The sequence below is a fragment of the Micromys minutus genome, assembly GCF_963924665.1.
Source record: "Micromys minutus genome assembly, chromosome: 5".
NCBI lineage: Eukaryota > Metazoa > Chordata > Mammalia > Rodentia > Muridae > Micromys > Micromys minutus.
This window is the reverse complement of record NC_137974.1, coordinates 1,429,011-1,443,950: the sequence shown is the minus strand read 5'-3', so window position 1 is coordinate 1,443,950 and position 14,940 is coordinate 1,429,011. Positions and strand designations below refer to the sequence as shown.

General features: G+C 44.5%; 1 protein-coding gene across 6 annotated transcripts in view; it reads right to left on the bottom strand.

Annotated features, from left to right (window-relative positions):
• FERMT2 (FERM domain containing kindlin 2) overlaps positions 1–11,277 on the bottom strand; it is a 59,287-nt gene extending 48,010 nt beyond the window's left edge. For all 6 annotated transcript variants that reach the window (XM_080917006.1, XM_080917008.1, XM_080917004.1 and 3 more), the window contains exons 1-2: positions 11,155–11,277; positions 10,710–10,876 (exon numbers count right to left, since the gene is read on the bottom strand). In XM_080917006.1, coding sequence (XP_080773132.1) covers positions 10,710–10,866 — 157 coding nt within the window. In that variant the 5' untranslated portion in view covers positions 10,867–10,876; positions 11,155–11,277. The remainder of the gene's footprint in view (positions 1–10,709; positions 10,877–11,154) is intronic.
• Positions 11,278–14,940: the final 3,663 nt, after the last annotated feature.

Below are 14,940 nucleotides of genomic sequence, written 5' to 3'. Positions count from 1 at the left end.
GTAGTAAGACAATAAGATGTCACATATTAAAGAGAACTGGTGGGGAAATCTTCCAAAGTGGTTTGGACGAACAACTAAATCAAAGATTTCTGACTAAACACCACAATTAGAATAGTTTAAATTGTTTCTCACATTCATGTTTTAGGTTTGCACAATAATTAAAGAATATTTTTTCTTTCTTTTTTTAAAGATTTATTTATTTTATTTGTAAGTACACTGTGGCTGTTTTTAGACACACCAGAAGAGGGCATCAGACCTCATTACAGATGGTTGTGAGCCACCATGTGGTTGCTTGGAATTCAACTCAAGACCTCTGGAAGAGGTTTTAACCACTGAGCCACCTCTCCAGCCCCCAAAGAATAACTTTTTTTGAGAGGTCTTTCTGTTGGGTCTCAAACGAGACAAACAGCTGAGGGGCCTATTTTACATATGACCTGGCCTCCAGGTTCTCCTTGCATCTCTCAGTTACGGGGTATGCCTGGCATACTCCACCCTCTGCCCTAACCAGCCCTGGGGGCTAGGCTGCCCTTCCCCCAGTTGCCCTTCCCTATACAATGCAGCCATTTTGGTTACTGACATTTTGTACCTCTGGCCGTCCTGGCTGCTGCACTTGGTTCCCTTCTCTCCGGAGAGCTGGCTGACCCAGAACAAGTATATGCAGGCCTCTGACTTCCAAACGCAGGAATAAAACCGACTTTCTACTAACTGCCAGAGATATTTAGTCAAAATACTGACTTTAAGAAATAGGCGACGAATCTAAGTTAAGTGAAAATAAAATAAAGCTAGTCTACAAAACAATTCTGGCAACATTTCAAACTAAGTTCTTAATTGCTGGTAAACAAAAGAATTTGTCTAGCCAGTATGCCAGAATTATATAAATACCTTCTATGCCAGACAGCCCATACTGAAGCATAAAATGTGCCGCTTATAAAACATCTTCATTCTTAACTCTTCATATTACCAATATTGATACAAGGTGGTCAAAAAGTTCACTATATTTACAATATGGTAGAGAACAAATGAGTACTAGTTGACTTAACTTTGTAAAAGACATCTTTCATCTGCTACAAATACTACTTCTCCAGTTCTGCTTCAGAAAGTGTCCTCTCTGTTAATGCCCATGTTTGCGAACGTGGCCCTTCAATGACTGTCAGTGAGGCTACAGATCACCCTATCTGATCTACAGCTCGTCTACGGCAGTCAGGAGCCTGCCAACAGAACTTATCACCACACTAAAAACAAAGTTTTCAAACTGATACAGCAATCGCTTGCCTTTTTCCAAGTTATTTTTAAGCTTTATAAAACTTTTAAATTACATTAAGAAACATGACACCAGAAGGCACGTATCCAATAGAAACCTACAATCGATTAACCCGGCACTGTTTTGTGTTTTACTCCTAACTCTGGGTGTTCTATTATGGAAAAAGATATCAAAAACACCACTATACATATGCTTTAAATGTCAACCGTAAAATACCTGATGTATTTTTAAATTACAATATAATTTGAGAAAAGATCGTAAGTTTTAGAGCAAATGTTCCTGCTGCTTTTTTTCAGGTGGGTCACCTAGACAAGTTTTAGAGGTCACCCTGGGCTGATCCTTATGCATGGAGACAGGAGAGGTCTCAATCCTGAATCACTGCAGGGTCTGGGTCTCACGTCTATAAACCCAACACTCAAAAAACTAAGGCAGGTTTCCATGCATCCAAAGCCAGCCTGAGTCATATTAACCTTGGTTACAGAGTGACATATGAGACAGCTCAGAGTTTAAGAGCATTAGCTAATCTTCCAGAGGACCAGGGTTTGAACCTCAGCACCCACATAGTAGCTCTTGCACAGGACCCAAGTTGCTGTTCCCAGCACCCATGCAGGTGGCCCACAATGGGGACCAGACCCCTCAGGCCGCTACACTGACACACGCACATACCACACAGAGACACATACAGCTCTACGCAAGTAAAATAAAGGAAAGCTTTAAAATAAATCCAAAATAATCTAGAGGCCGAGGAGACAGCTCAGTCAGTAAAATGCTTGCAGTAAACACCCACTTAAGCAGCTAGTGTGGTGCGGTGCGCTTTCATCCTAGCCCCGGGAGTGGGAGCCAGGCTCTCTGCTGGTCACGTATATACACAGCAGCAAATAAACTCTTGAAAAGCACATCAATGTTATTATCATCCTAGACACACCACCCCAAAGTAAAACTATTCGGTTATCAGAACAGGTTACGTGAAAACAGAAAACCCTGACAGTACTGCAGAGGCAGAGGGACTAGCCAAAATTCCTATACGATGCTGAATGGAAGGCAAAAAGACTCGGAACAAACTTGGCCATTTCTTACAACTTTAGGCTTATGTTTTAGGCCCAGCTACCCTACTATTCAGTATTTATAAAAAAGAAATGGGAAATTATGTCTGCATGCTTTTATGGCAACATTATTCATAATCTCCAAAAACTAACAACAGCTCAAATGTCTTCAATTACTGATAAAATTATAGTACATGTACAAGCTGGGTGGTGGGGGCACACACCTTTAATACCGCTCAGGAGGCAGAGGCAAGTAGCCTTCTGAGTTCCAGGACAACCAGGGCTACTCAAGAAACCCTGTTGTTCCCATCTCCTCCCCCACAAAGGAACACAGAGTACATATCCATCCCATAATCTAACATTCCACCGTAAGAACTATTGACATGTTCAACTGATGAGTCAGTGTATCAAGAAACCACATTCAAACATCAGTATGTTCCCCTAACAAGGCTGCCCAGGAAAGGCAAACCAGCAGTGGCTTAAACCAGAGCTGGGGGGCTAGGCTGACTATGGAGGAATACAAAAAACTTGGGCTCCTTCTATCTCTTGATTATGAGAGCTTAACATGACTGTAAGTCTGTCACAATGCCAAACACTACATTCAGCAACTACTTTTGCTGAAAAACACTCGCACATATTAAGAAAAACAGTAGGGCTGGAAAGATAACTTAGTTGGTGGAGTAACTGCCTCACATGCAGAAGCCCACACCACATAATCTGGACATAGAGATGCATGTCTGTAATTCCACATGAGACAGAGGAAGGAGGATCAAATGTCCAAGGTCACCCTTCACAAGAGTTCTAGGACAGTCTCTGCTAAACAAGACACTACCTAAGACAAACAGACTGTAGAAATTTGAAAACATGCAGTGATTACAGACTATTTGGTATTATTTGGGATGAGACAGGGTCTCTCTCTCTCTCTGTAGCCCTGGCTGTCCAGAACTTGCTTTGTAGACCAGGCTAGCCTCTAACTCACAGATACAGACAGCTGCCTCAGCCTTCCAAGTGCTGAGAATAAAGGCATGGGCCACCACACCCAGCTAATACAGTAATTTTGATAATAAACTGAATGTGTTTCAAAAATGAATTACAATAGGTAGGAATTTGGAGTCACAAATCCAAGTGCAAAATTTCCCATCTTAGAACAAAAAGCTGAAAGCTTGTGAGATGGCTCAACAGTTAAGAGCAATGGCTGCTGGTTCAGAGAAGCAAAGTTCAACTCCCACATGGTAGCTCACAACTGTCCCCAAACCCAGTTCTAGGTACACACATGTGCACAAATGTACACAAAACACTCATATGCATAAAATAAAATATTTTAAGAAGGAGTTACTTAAAAACGCCCTGCATAATATTTACATCACACCAGGTATTACTACTCTTAATTGGGTACAATTATTAAATAAGCATCCTTTACCCTCAACTGAGGGTCTGGCTCAGGAGCATAGTTCTTGCTCAGTTAGCATCTGTGAAGCCATTGTTTTGAGTGTAACAAAAATAAACAAGAAATCCAAATACATGAACTTTTTTTTCCCTCAAAGTATTTTCATGACTTTCTAAATAGGCTCATATTTTCATGTGCCAAGAAATAATCTTATTTCACTCCTTTATTATAAATGAACATAAAGCACTGCTCTTAAAACAGATTAACTAGGAAATTAATATACATTGGCTACAAATTTTTCAAATCTCTGAAATACCACCATCCACTTACTGGTCAACTGCATTTCAGAAATCTCAGAGAAACAGTGGTTAAATAGCTCTTTGTTACATTAGAGGCAGGTATGTGTTTCAAAGTAAAGGGAAAAGCCAAAACAAAAGCAAAAGTTGTTGATGTCTAGTGGCTGGAAACACATGGTAATCCATGCTAAACTCCTTTCGAGGCATACAACTCTGCACTCACGAGAGGAAATAGTATTCTCCACCGTTCTTTAGACACCCTTCCTTCTCTGCCAGGATATACCCAGACATCTCCAATGCTGACAAAGTACAGTCATTGTATTTCTATAGTGCTAATAGTTTATACAAAGCACCTCAATATGAACTCCAGTCTCAACAAAACCCATGATACTTGTCTTTTCGATTTATTACAACTATTCTTGAGCATGTGCACATGTGTGTGCTGGGTGTGTGCATGTATGATGGTCAGAGGACAGCTTGTAAGAGTCAGCTCTCTCCTACCATCTGAGTCCTGTGGACTGGACTCAGATGTCAGGCTTGGCAGCCTGTTACCCGCTAAGCTAAGGCCCTGCATATTGTTTTGAGACAGGGTCTCATGGAGCCCAAACTAACTCAAACTCACTATGTAGGTAACTCTGGCCTTGATTACAGTATTACACACACACACACACACACACACAATGACTTCTGTTTAAGTCACTTGGAAGGTTGGATTGGTTGTTCAAGGATCACAAACCAAGAAGAAGAGAGGTGAGAAGCTGAAATCCTATCTGCTGACAGACAAACAACACATTCTTTTTCTTACTGATCAGAGTATCCATTAGTACCTAGAGTAATATGAGGACAGCTAACATTAGGGACAATCTACAGCCAATAAGGTCTAAGAATGCTGTTAATATAGCTCAGTGCAGGGTGCAAACTGGGCCAGAGGATCACGTAAGCCCAGGAATTCCACACCAGCCTGAGCAAATTAAGGAGACTCCATCACAAAATGAATATTAAAATAAAAATGTTCCCAACAGTTCAAGTAATCAATGCAGTCAATGAAAGAGAACTTACAAAAATATTGAGTACCACATTGATAACTTTGCTTCGAAAGGAAAAGAGATGTCTTTAACAAGGACTGTTTCACAGTGTATCGCTGAAGTCTGGAAAAAGACCCTCATTTTACTGGCATCTTAGTTACATGCTCTATGAACTCTGCACTTAGATATGTTTGTACACTAAAGTAGTAACAGGCCAGTTTGGCTGCCATCAACATTGAGACAACTGTATAATCTGAATGCATTTGAGTATGTATTTGTAAAAAATGACAGTGTTAAATCAATATGAAATTCCCCGAATGTGATAAAAAATGTAATCCAATTGTCTAAGAGAGAAACCTTCATTTTTAGGCAGTCTGTGTTTGAGTATGACAACAACCCGCTCAACCAGCCCTGAGCCGAGCCGTCCAGTGAGCGCTGACAGAGACCGAGCGGAAAAGCAGGCAGCTCTGCCCAGACCACACAGCTCAGTGTAGTTTTAAAGAGGAATTGAAGATTAAAGTTAAAACTTCCCATCATTTTCTATCATATGACACAAAGGCACCTAACATAGTCCTCTGTAAATAACCGAATAAATCAAGGCAGTCTTTGCCCTAAAAGTAACTTAGTTCTGGTTGGAATCTAACAAAATTTTTCGTTGAGGGAGGGGCAGGCAACTGGGACATAAAACATGGCAGAGAGGAATATGGACAGCAAAGACACCCCTTTAATCCCATCACTCAGGAAGACAAAGTCAGGAAGATTTCCTTGAGTAGACCAGGCCAGCACGGTCTACCTACTGACACCCGCCCTTCATTCCTTTTTTAAAGATTTATTTATTATATATGAGTACACTGCAGCTGTCCTCAGACACACCAGAAGAGGGCATCAGATCCCATTACAGATGGTTGTGAGCCACCATGTGGTTGCTGGGAATTGAACTCAGGACCTCTGGAAGAGCAGCCAGTGTTCTAAACCACTATATATAATATATATATACATATAATTAACATATACTTTTTAAACATCTTGGTTTGGGGGGTGTGTGCCACAGTACATGTCCGAAGGTCAAAGGATACCTTAAAAGAGTTCTCTCCTCTGATGGCTTACATCCGCTGGAGTCCCCTAAACTGAACCCTGGTTGTCGTTTTTCAGGCCTGGTAGCAGGTACTTTCCCTACTGTAAACCATCTCTCTTGCTCAAAGATGATCTAAGTTTTTTTAAGAAACAGGTAAGATTCAATACTAAATTCCCACGGATCAGTCACAGTATAGAAACTTAGGAAACTTGCTATCAGATTTAGCTTCATCACCCAAAGACTGTTATGCCTCATAACACCCTTCAGCTGGAGTCCGTGATGCATTATCCAGACATTTAATTTCCACAAACTCACTTGTGAGACTTCAAAGGGGGAAAGAGGATTTTCCCAGCATGGACACCGCTCTACCGTGGCAGTCTTTCTGCGTGGAGATGGAAAGAGCGCTGTCCAGTTCTGTGGCCTCTCTCCCTCTGTGCATGCCGTCAGCCTCTCAGCTTAGTGTCGAAAGCCCCTACTGTGTGCCAACACCTTCACCCTGCACTCAACTAAAAACTTGCTTTTAGAGTTCCTGGAGTTCAAACTTGCTACCTGCGTTCCTGGGAGGTATAATAAATACACACTTAAAGATCACATTGAGAAATCTGTGAATAACTAACTTCAAACCCTAACGGATCCTCACTCCCACCCCCCTTTTGAGACCAGGCCTCATTATGTACCCTTGGTCAACCCAGAACTCACTGCATAGACCAGGTTGGCTTCAAAACTCAGAGACCCATTTGCCTCTGCATTCCAAGTGCTGGGACTAAGGGTGTGCATTACCAGGCAGATTTTAAGTCAGCTCCATTCATTTCTTCTTCGCTGTAACTGAATCTCACAACTTTCCCTTTGGATCTCTATTATCCGATATGATTTAACTTCGGACTCAGAGCTAGAAGAAATCAGTCATATAGTGGACTCCTCCCTCCTTGCTCACAGAGCTGGCTGCTGAGCCTTCCATTCATTAGGCTCCACGATTATTATAAATTCCTTACCACTGAAAATGAGTATTTTTAGAGAGACACAAATTGAGCTGTAAGAAGTCACCTAAAAGTGACTCTAAAACCGAGTGAACAAAAGCTCAGGATAGGATTAGCTCAGAGTACCTAGAAAAAAGGAAAAACCAAATGCAACATCATTTAAGCATCCTTTAGCTCCCCAGAATCCTCAATGCTGATGGAACCCTGACTCGCACAGGTCTTTTGCTCTGTAATTGCTTTCCAGTGATCTCCAGAGGAATCCCAGCCAATTAAGCCTTCTTTTAAAATCTACTTTTAGGTATAATTGTTTTAAATTGAATCCTTTCATCTTTTTATAATGCTTATCCTTGATATAAGTTTAATTCTTTTCTTGAAAATAACAAGAAAACCTCAAAAACAAACAAACAAAACCCAAACTATACAACCAAACGTGCAAGAATCTACATGGACCCTCGTGCTCTGGAGGGCAGCCTGGGCTGTACAGTGAGTTCCAGGCCAGCTCGGGGACATGCTGCTTCAGAACAAGCTAACCACATGACATAGGCTCGTATGACATCGTCCTCACACAACAGCTCCACTCATACACAATACAAAAAATTTAAACTATGCACATTTAAATGTTCATTTTACTTATTCGTTTTTGGTTTTTTGAGGCTAGGTTTTCCTCTGTAGCTTTGATTGTCCTGGAATTTGCTGTTGACCAGGCTGGCCTCAAACTCAAAGGGTCCACTTGTCTCTGCCTCCTGAGTGCTGGAATTAAAGGTGTGCCCACCACAGCTGGCCATTAACATTTTACTATTAAAAAAAGAGACTAATATTTAAAGCCTCTAATTAAAGTGTTCTATATAGCTTTTAAAGAAGAATGAAAAAAATAGTAATTCTTGGCACACGGAGATGTACAGCAATGAGACTGTCTACAATCTGCCCGCACAGGCCCACAGTTTATCAAGCTGTAAGTCCCTAAAGCCCATATTATGTTCACAGCATACACTTCTTGTTTTCTTTTAGTGTCTAAAGCAGAGCGACAAATGTACATCACACTAAGGTGTAAGAGACTTTTCAGATGTTGGAATTAGAGTAATAAATCTGAGAATCAGGTTTTGATAACTTTCCCTGAAAATGCAAATGTTCTTTATAAAAGACTGAAACCAAATACAAAGATACTGCTGACATACACCAAGAAAGCATCATTAAGGCTTCTGACTTGGTCTGCTCTAGGACACCGTAGCTGTACAATAAAAGCTACTGTACACAATGGCTGCCCACCTGCATCTTTGAGGACCTAATGACAGCAAAAGTACCCTCTTTCCAGAGCTTCCCACACTCAGGCATGAAGGGGAGGGTCAACCTGGGATCTATTAATGCTAGAGGATCACAGGGTGCCACAGATACTGTAGGGGACGATAGCTTTGAATCATAAGCCTTTGCTAATCCTGTACCCTCCCATGAGGCTGAAAGGTTTCATGCAGATGGTGGGACGCTGAACACACAGGTTAAGGCTGCCTGCAGTACCGTGTCACTGATGCTCTATGGCCAATGCTTCTGCTACCTGCCCAGTACTGCAGTGCAATCTGAAGGCATCATCCCAGAAGCACTCACTTTGATCTGGTCCGCCACTGTTGACAAGTTATCAAGCTGGCCGTTTAATGCCTTTGCTGATAACATGTAGGGCTTCAGAAGGCAGCCCATTCCGATGTTAGAACAAACCTAAAGGACTACAAAATCCCTTTCTAAGTTGACTAGTCCGGTTTATGGACATGTTAAATGGAATCCCACACTCTACACTTGTCAAAAGCTTGAAGAAAAACGCCTCCTCCACTTGGAACTTAAAACTCGAGAGAACTGGTCCAACTGAAGACAGGGACAAATTCCCACCCAGAAAGACATTCCTCTCCCCTTGTTCTATGTAATTAACATCAGCATTATAAGACAGTACTCAAAAGTAACAACAATCCTGTCTACAAACAGCTCCCCCCCAACAATTCTATTTATAATAGTGACTTCATAAATCAGTGGAGTGCCGTAAATATGGTAGAAATCATTATTTATTCATTAATGCCTTTTTTTTTTTTTTTTTGAGAATCCCAACTCCTCTAAATCACCTCTGACAGACCTTTCACTGCATTACTTCAGAAAGGTTACAATGTAGAGCTGGGCATGGGGAGGGCACCCTTTAACCCCTCAACTCAAGAGGCAGAGCAGGGAGATCTCTGGGAATCTGGTCTACACAGCAAGTTCAAGGCCACCCAGAGCTACATAGTGAGACTCTTGTCTCAGAAAACAAAACCAACAATTAACCAAAAAAACGATTAAGTACTACAACGTATTGGTAAGACCCAGTTATCACATATAAGCCAATCTGATACAAACAGGAACCATATTGGATAGTTTTCATCCTCAAGTGGAACTGGCAAAAAAGGTTGGTAAATATTTTACCAACAGTGATTGATTTACGTGAATCAAATAAAAAAGGTAAACAGTTACTTGGTTGGGGCTCTTTCTGGGCTGTCTCAGGATCAACAATGACCAGTACGGAGCCTACAACGAGCTCCTCAGTCCACAACGAGCTCCTCAGTCCTCCAATAATTAAGTTCCCTGCAGGGGCATAAAGCAGACTCGCCTAATACATGAATTCAGTCTAATTCCCAAACTGTACCAGACGATTTCATTTAGTTTATAGTGTAAATATGCACTTCCCCCTCCCCCTTGATAAGAAATACATTTTCTGAGACACAGATATTCCTTACTTTTCCAGGATGGCCTGCAGCATGAATACTGATTAAAACCAACTAACCCTGCCAAAAGAGCCATCCCCTTGCTGGCTAGAAGGTTGCTCCTCCGATAAAAGTCTCCAGATAAAATCCAGCTTTATCTAGCCGGGTCTTTCTGCGACAGAAAATGGTCTGCCTTATCACAAACTTCGTAGGGCACTTTCCTCGAATATCCTGAGTGACAGTCCTTACTTAAAATCGAGTCAGAATCAATCTAGTATATATATATATGTATATGTACTCAAATAAATACTGTCAACTTCAACTCAGTTTAGTGTCTGCTTTAAAAGATCAAACAGAACAGAACAAAAAACAAAACAAAAACCCCGAAATTCTTTCATTGGCTTCTCAATGCTCGAAATAGCTTACTTCCAAGTCAGAATACAGATACCAAGTGTGTGAAGGGCGGCCGAGTGGAACATTTCAGGGCACTCTATCACGTAGTACAGCTACACAAACTGCATACCGACCGACGCCGGTGCACATTCTCCAGACCGGGCTGCCTGTTCACCCTCCCCAGTAAACACCGTCACAAACATCCAGGTTCAACGAGGGTAAGAGGTGGTAACACCTACAGACCACATTCACAACTTTCAACAGCATACTCAGTGGCTTTCAACAAGTCGTCCCGGGAACCCGCAGCTAAGAATTTGGTCGGCTGGAATCACTACCTTATGTAAAAATCAAAATAACAAACAGGACGCAGAGGGGAGCAAGTCTGTGCGCCCTAATTTCAACAGATTTCGCGTTTTAGGCTCAGCACACGCCGGCTGCTAGGCTCTCCCACTTCCACCCCTCCCCCCGCCGTCTTTCCTCCCCACCCCCTCCTCTCATTCTGGGAAGTCTTTATTGGAGGCATCAGGGCGCTACTCACCGAGCTTTTCCACCAACTTCAGCATCACCCCTCCGATGTGCACCTCCCCGGTCACTCTCAGGGTGACATCGCGGTTCAGGTCCGTGACATGGACGCTCAGTTCCCACGTCCCGTCCGCGTAGCAGCCATCTGGCATCCTTATCCCGTCCAGAGCCATGGCTCCCTTCCTGCGAGCGCGGAGGAAATGGCTCTCGTCAGCGTCACTCCCCCAAAGGAAGACAAACCCCACCGAGTCCGCGGCGCCCGCCCCGGCCAGGCCGAAGGAGCCGCGGCCACGCGCGCACCCCCGAGGGCGCGAGCGCGGCCGCCCCGGCACCGGGCACCCGGCCCGTGGCCTCCGCCCGCCGCGCCCGCCTAGCGGACCGGGGCGCCTTCACCTGCCGCCGCTGCGCCCCGCTCCTCCCGCCGCGCCCTCCCCGCGCCCCGGCCTCCGCGCGCCCCTCACCGCGCTGCGCCCGCCCGGCTCCCGCGTCGCTGCTCCGAGGGAAGCGAAGCCTCCCGCCGCGGCTCGAGGAGGCCCGGCGCCGCGGCCCCCGCCCCACCCCCTCTCCCCGCCCCGCAGCCGGCCTCCGCGCCCTCCTCCCGCCTCTCCTCGGGCCGCGCTCCCGCGGGGGCGGCGCGCGCTCTGCTGGGGCCCGGGCGGCGTGCGCCTCGGGGGAGCGCCGCGGGGGGAGGCGGCGGCCGCAATCTCGGCCCGGCGGAGCTGCCCTTTTATGGAAATGAAGGACCACGCAGGGATGGAATCCAACATCCGGGCTCTCGGCTGCGGAGCTGGGGAGGGGGGCGGGGGCGCGCGGGGCCGAGGCGGCGCCTGCCGCGGGGTCCCGGGCCGGCGCGTGGGAAGCAGCCTCAGCCCCGGGCGTGTGCGCCGGGGAGCTAGGGGGAGAAGTTGGGATGCAGCAACTTCACGACGTCTGCCTTGAACATCCCGCAAAAGTAGGAGAAAGGACAGGGGCGACGAGCCACCAAAGTTGCCTGGCAAGCGGGGTCCCGCACCGAACCGAAGCGTGACTAACCCCTCGGACCCAACTGCCTGCCGACGCAAGCGCGTGGCCCATGCGCTCCTGCTGGCGAAGGGGGACCCCCACCGCGCCCCGGGCCGTGGTTTACCCGAGACCGCTTCTCCACCCTCGCCAAATGTTTGCGCGTACTTGGGACTTGTCCTCCGCAACTTAGAGGACTCGGTGTTTGGGGTGCACGCACGTCCTCTTCCTTACCCTCCGACACACTCCTTTTAAGTAGCTTTGAACCGGTGTAAAGGAAAGCACTTTACCTGTTACAGACTTTGGCTGTGATGGAGACCGAGACCGGTCTCCGACAGCCCACTTCCACGTTCCTGTTAACTATTACACTCTGTTAAAGGAACTGTTCTGAATCAGCAAGTCAGGGAGAGGCAGATAAGGACACCGTAAAAAAAAATCCTGGTTTTAAGAAAGTGTCTTGGACTTCTTGAACTGCCCTAGACACTTCAAAGAGGAAATCTACCGCCCAAATAACCTTTGTTCATCAACACAACCGCAAAACAAAAAAAGCACAGCCTCCAGAAAGGGGTGGACACCCGAAAGGGAGTGAAAGCAGGAAAACTTAGTCAAATGCCAGAGGTTTGGGAGTGGGGGGAAAAAAGGGAAACCACTTTACTAACACTAGCTAGTCATCATGGAGAAACTGATGTCTCTCTCCAGCTGTTTCTGCTTGTAGACGTTGTGAGTGGTTTACTTAGAAGCAGTGTTGTTCAAAGGTGGAAACAGCATTGATGAAATTATGTTGTTGGAAAATATAGAAGAATATTTTTTAATAATGTAGAGAATTAGTTGCTTGGGTAGAAAGGTCTGTTCCAGCCAGCCATAGTGGTGCATGCCTTTAATCCCAGCTCTTGAGAGGCAGAGGCAGGCAGATTTCTGAGTTTAAGGCCAGCCAGGCCTACATAGTGAACTTCAGGACAGCCTGGGCTATTAGACAGTCTCAAAAAATCAAATGAACAAAAATCTGTAGGAAACTGTACTGCCGTTGTAAAATCAAGAACTCACCCATTTTAAAATATTCAGATTAAAAATAAGACTAGAAGGAAATTCCCCAAATTAATATTAGTTATTGGGTGTTGTGGTCTTGAGGGCTTTTCTTTTGATTGGTTGGCTTTAGTCTATCTTTTTCTAACCAACTCAAAACCTGCCACATCCTGGACTTTTCTGGCACTACTAAGAAATGCGTTTACTGCCACAACAGACTGGACAGACTGGACAGAGCAGCTTCCAGATTTGTGGGCAGGATTTGCATTTGTTTTCCTGTGTGTGTGTGTGTTGGCATCTCCAAAGTTAACTATACCTTATGTTATCTATATATTTACAAATAGGTTGGTGCAAAACATACAGAGAACACACTAGTAACAATAAAAAACAAATATTAAAGAATCGGGGGTTTGTCCCATGAAATCTCTTCGTGACACTTTCTGCATCTGTTTGTTTCCTCACCTGATCTCCAAGAGGTCCGTGGCAATGTAAAAGGATGCATAAGCCAGGAGGTATGAAACGTTAGAAGTGGCTGAAAACAAGATAGATGTGTAGCAGAGGCTTAGGGGGTAGGGGATATACTTGAATAAAATGCAGAACGAGGCCGGGAATTATTCCTAATGACCTGCGAGTGTGTTCCAGTAAGCCCAGCGCTTCTCTAGCATACAAATATATCCATGTCCTTTCTGAATATTCTTTGTCCTCAGACAAACTTGTTGAAACCAAGTGTGGTGGGTTCATAGTCTCTTAAGCCTCCACATTGTAGCTGTTTCCAAGTGAGCTACTTTCTGAGCAAAGTTCCACTATAGCGCCTGCGGCTTGGGCAGCCATGTTTTTTTCATCTTCTTCAGTAAAGGTTCCCACAATTACTGGGGACAGGGGGTTAATATTATAAATGACTGTCCTAATGCAATTATAGTTTTACTGGCTTTTTAAGGCAGTAGTATGTTTGCGTGGTATGGAGCACTGGAGGCAGAGACCCTTGGATAAATACCTTTGGAAGAATACTGAGGGTGGGTGCAGCCTGTTCTTTTAGGCCTTGGCTCTGAGGATTTCAAGCTGTTGCTGCTTTGAAAATTAAAGAGGAGCCAAACTTCAAACCTTTGAAACCAGGATATTTCCCCCTTCTAGTTCATCAAGTGAGGTCTTCAAGTGCATTTCTTAAATATTTGCTTCTCCCTAATGTTTTCTAATGCATTTAAATGTAGGCTCCTATCTGAATTCCCCGCTAGAACCTCTAAGACAACTCAATACTTGTGGGACTTACATCACACGGAAAAGGAGCCGAGAACTCCAGTGTTTGGAAGAACAGCTCAGGCTTTGAAAGCAGCAATATCCAAATAAGGTACCAAGCACTGGACTTAGATTTAGACCAAATGATACCTCACAGCTCTGTCACCAGATCCAGCCCCGGGCTTGGTAATCCTCAGGTTGACTTCAGCTCTTTCTCTGGACCTACTTATGATGTACTTTAAAAGTTATTTTAAAAGATTAATGCAAACCATAATCATGGGGTTTAAAGGAGAGAGGTTTCAAGCATGAATGTGTAAGATGAGGCTTAAATTTTAAATGAAGCCAGCAAGATGGCTTATAATGAATTATTCTATCGCGTGCCAGGTAAGTAGATTGCCGGGGATGAAATGCTACCAAAGAGACAGAAAGAGAGGAAAGTAGCTGGGAAGAAGTTACAGCCAGTTTTGTTGTGTTTAGGCCCTGTGAGGTGGGAGAGGAGGTATGGAGAGGGGTGAGGGGAACACAAAAGGCCAGGAAGCTATGGAGCAAAGAAAAAATGTAGAAGCTTTCACAACGGAACAAACGGAACAAACGAAGGGCCCTGTGGTGGCCATGCCAAGAAGTATGCAGTCCTTGCACTTACTGTTTTAAGGAGGTTTTGTCGTTGTTTCCATTTTTAAGAGATTATCATGGCAGGCAGGTTTGAGGCAAGCCTGGTCTACAAAGTGAGTTCTAGATAGCCAGGGCTACACAAGAAAGGAAGGGAGGAAAGAAAGAAGGAAGGAAGGAAGGTAGGAAGAAAGGAAGGTAGGAAGGAAGGAAAGAAGGAAAGTAGGGAGGAAGGAAGGAAGGTAGGAAGGAAGGAAGGAAAGTAGGGAGGAAGGAAGGAAGGAAAGAGTTTAAGTATTTGAGCATCAGAATAGGTCATGGACTTTGATAGACCTCACACCAAAGGTCAACCAAACTGAAATAGATTGTAGACTTGAATTTAA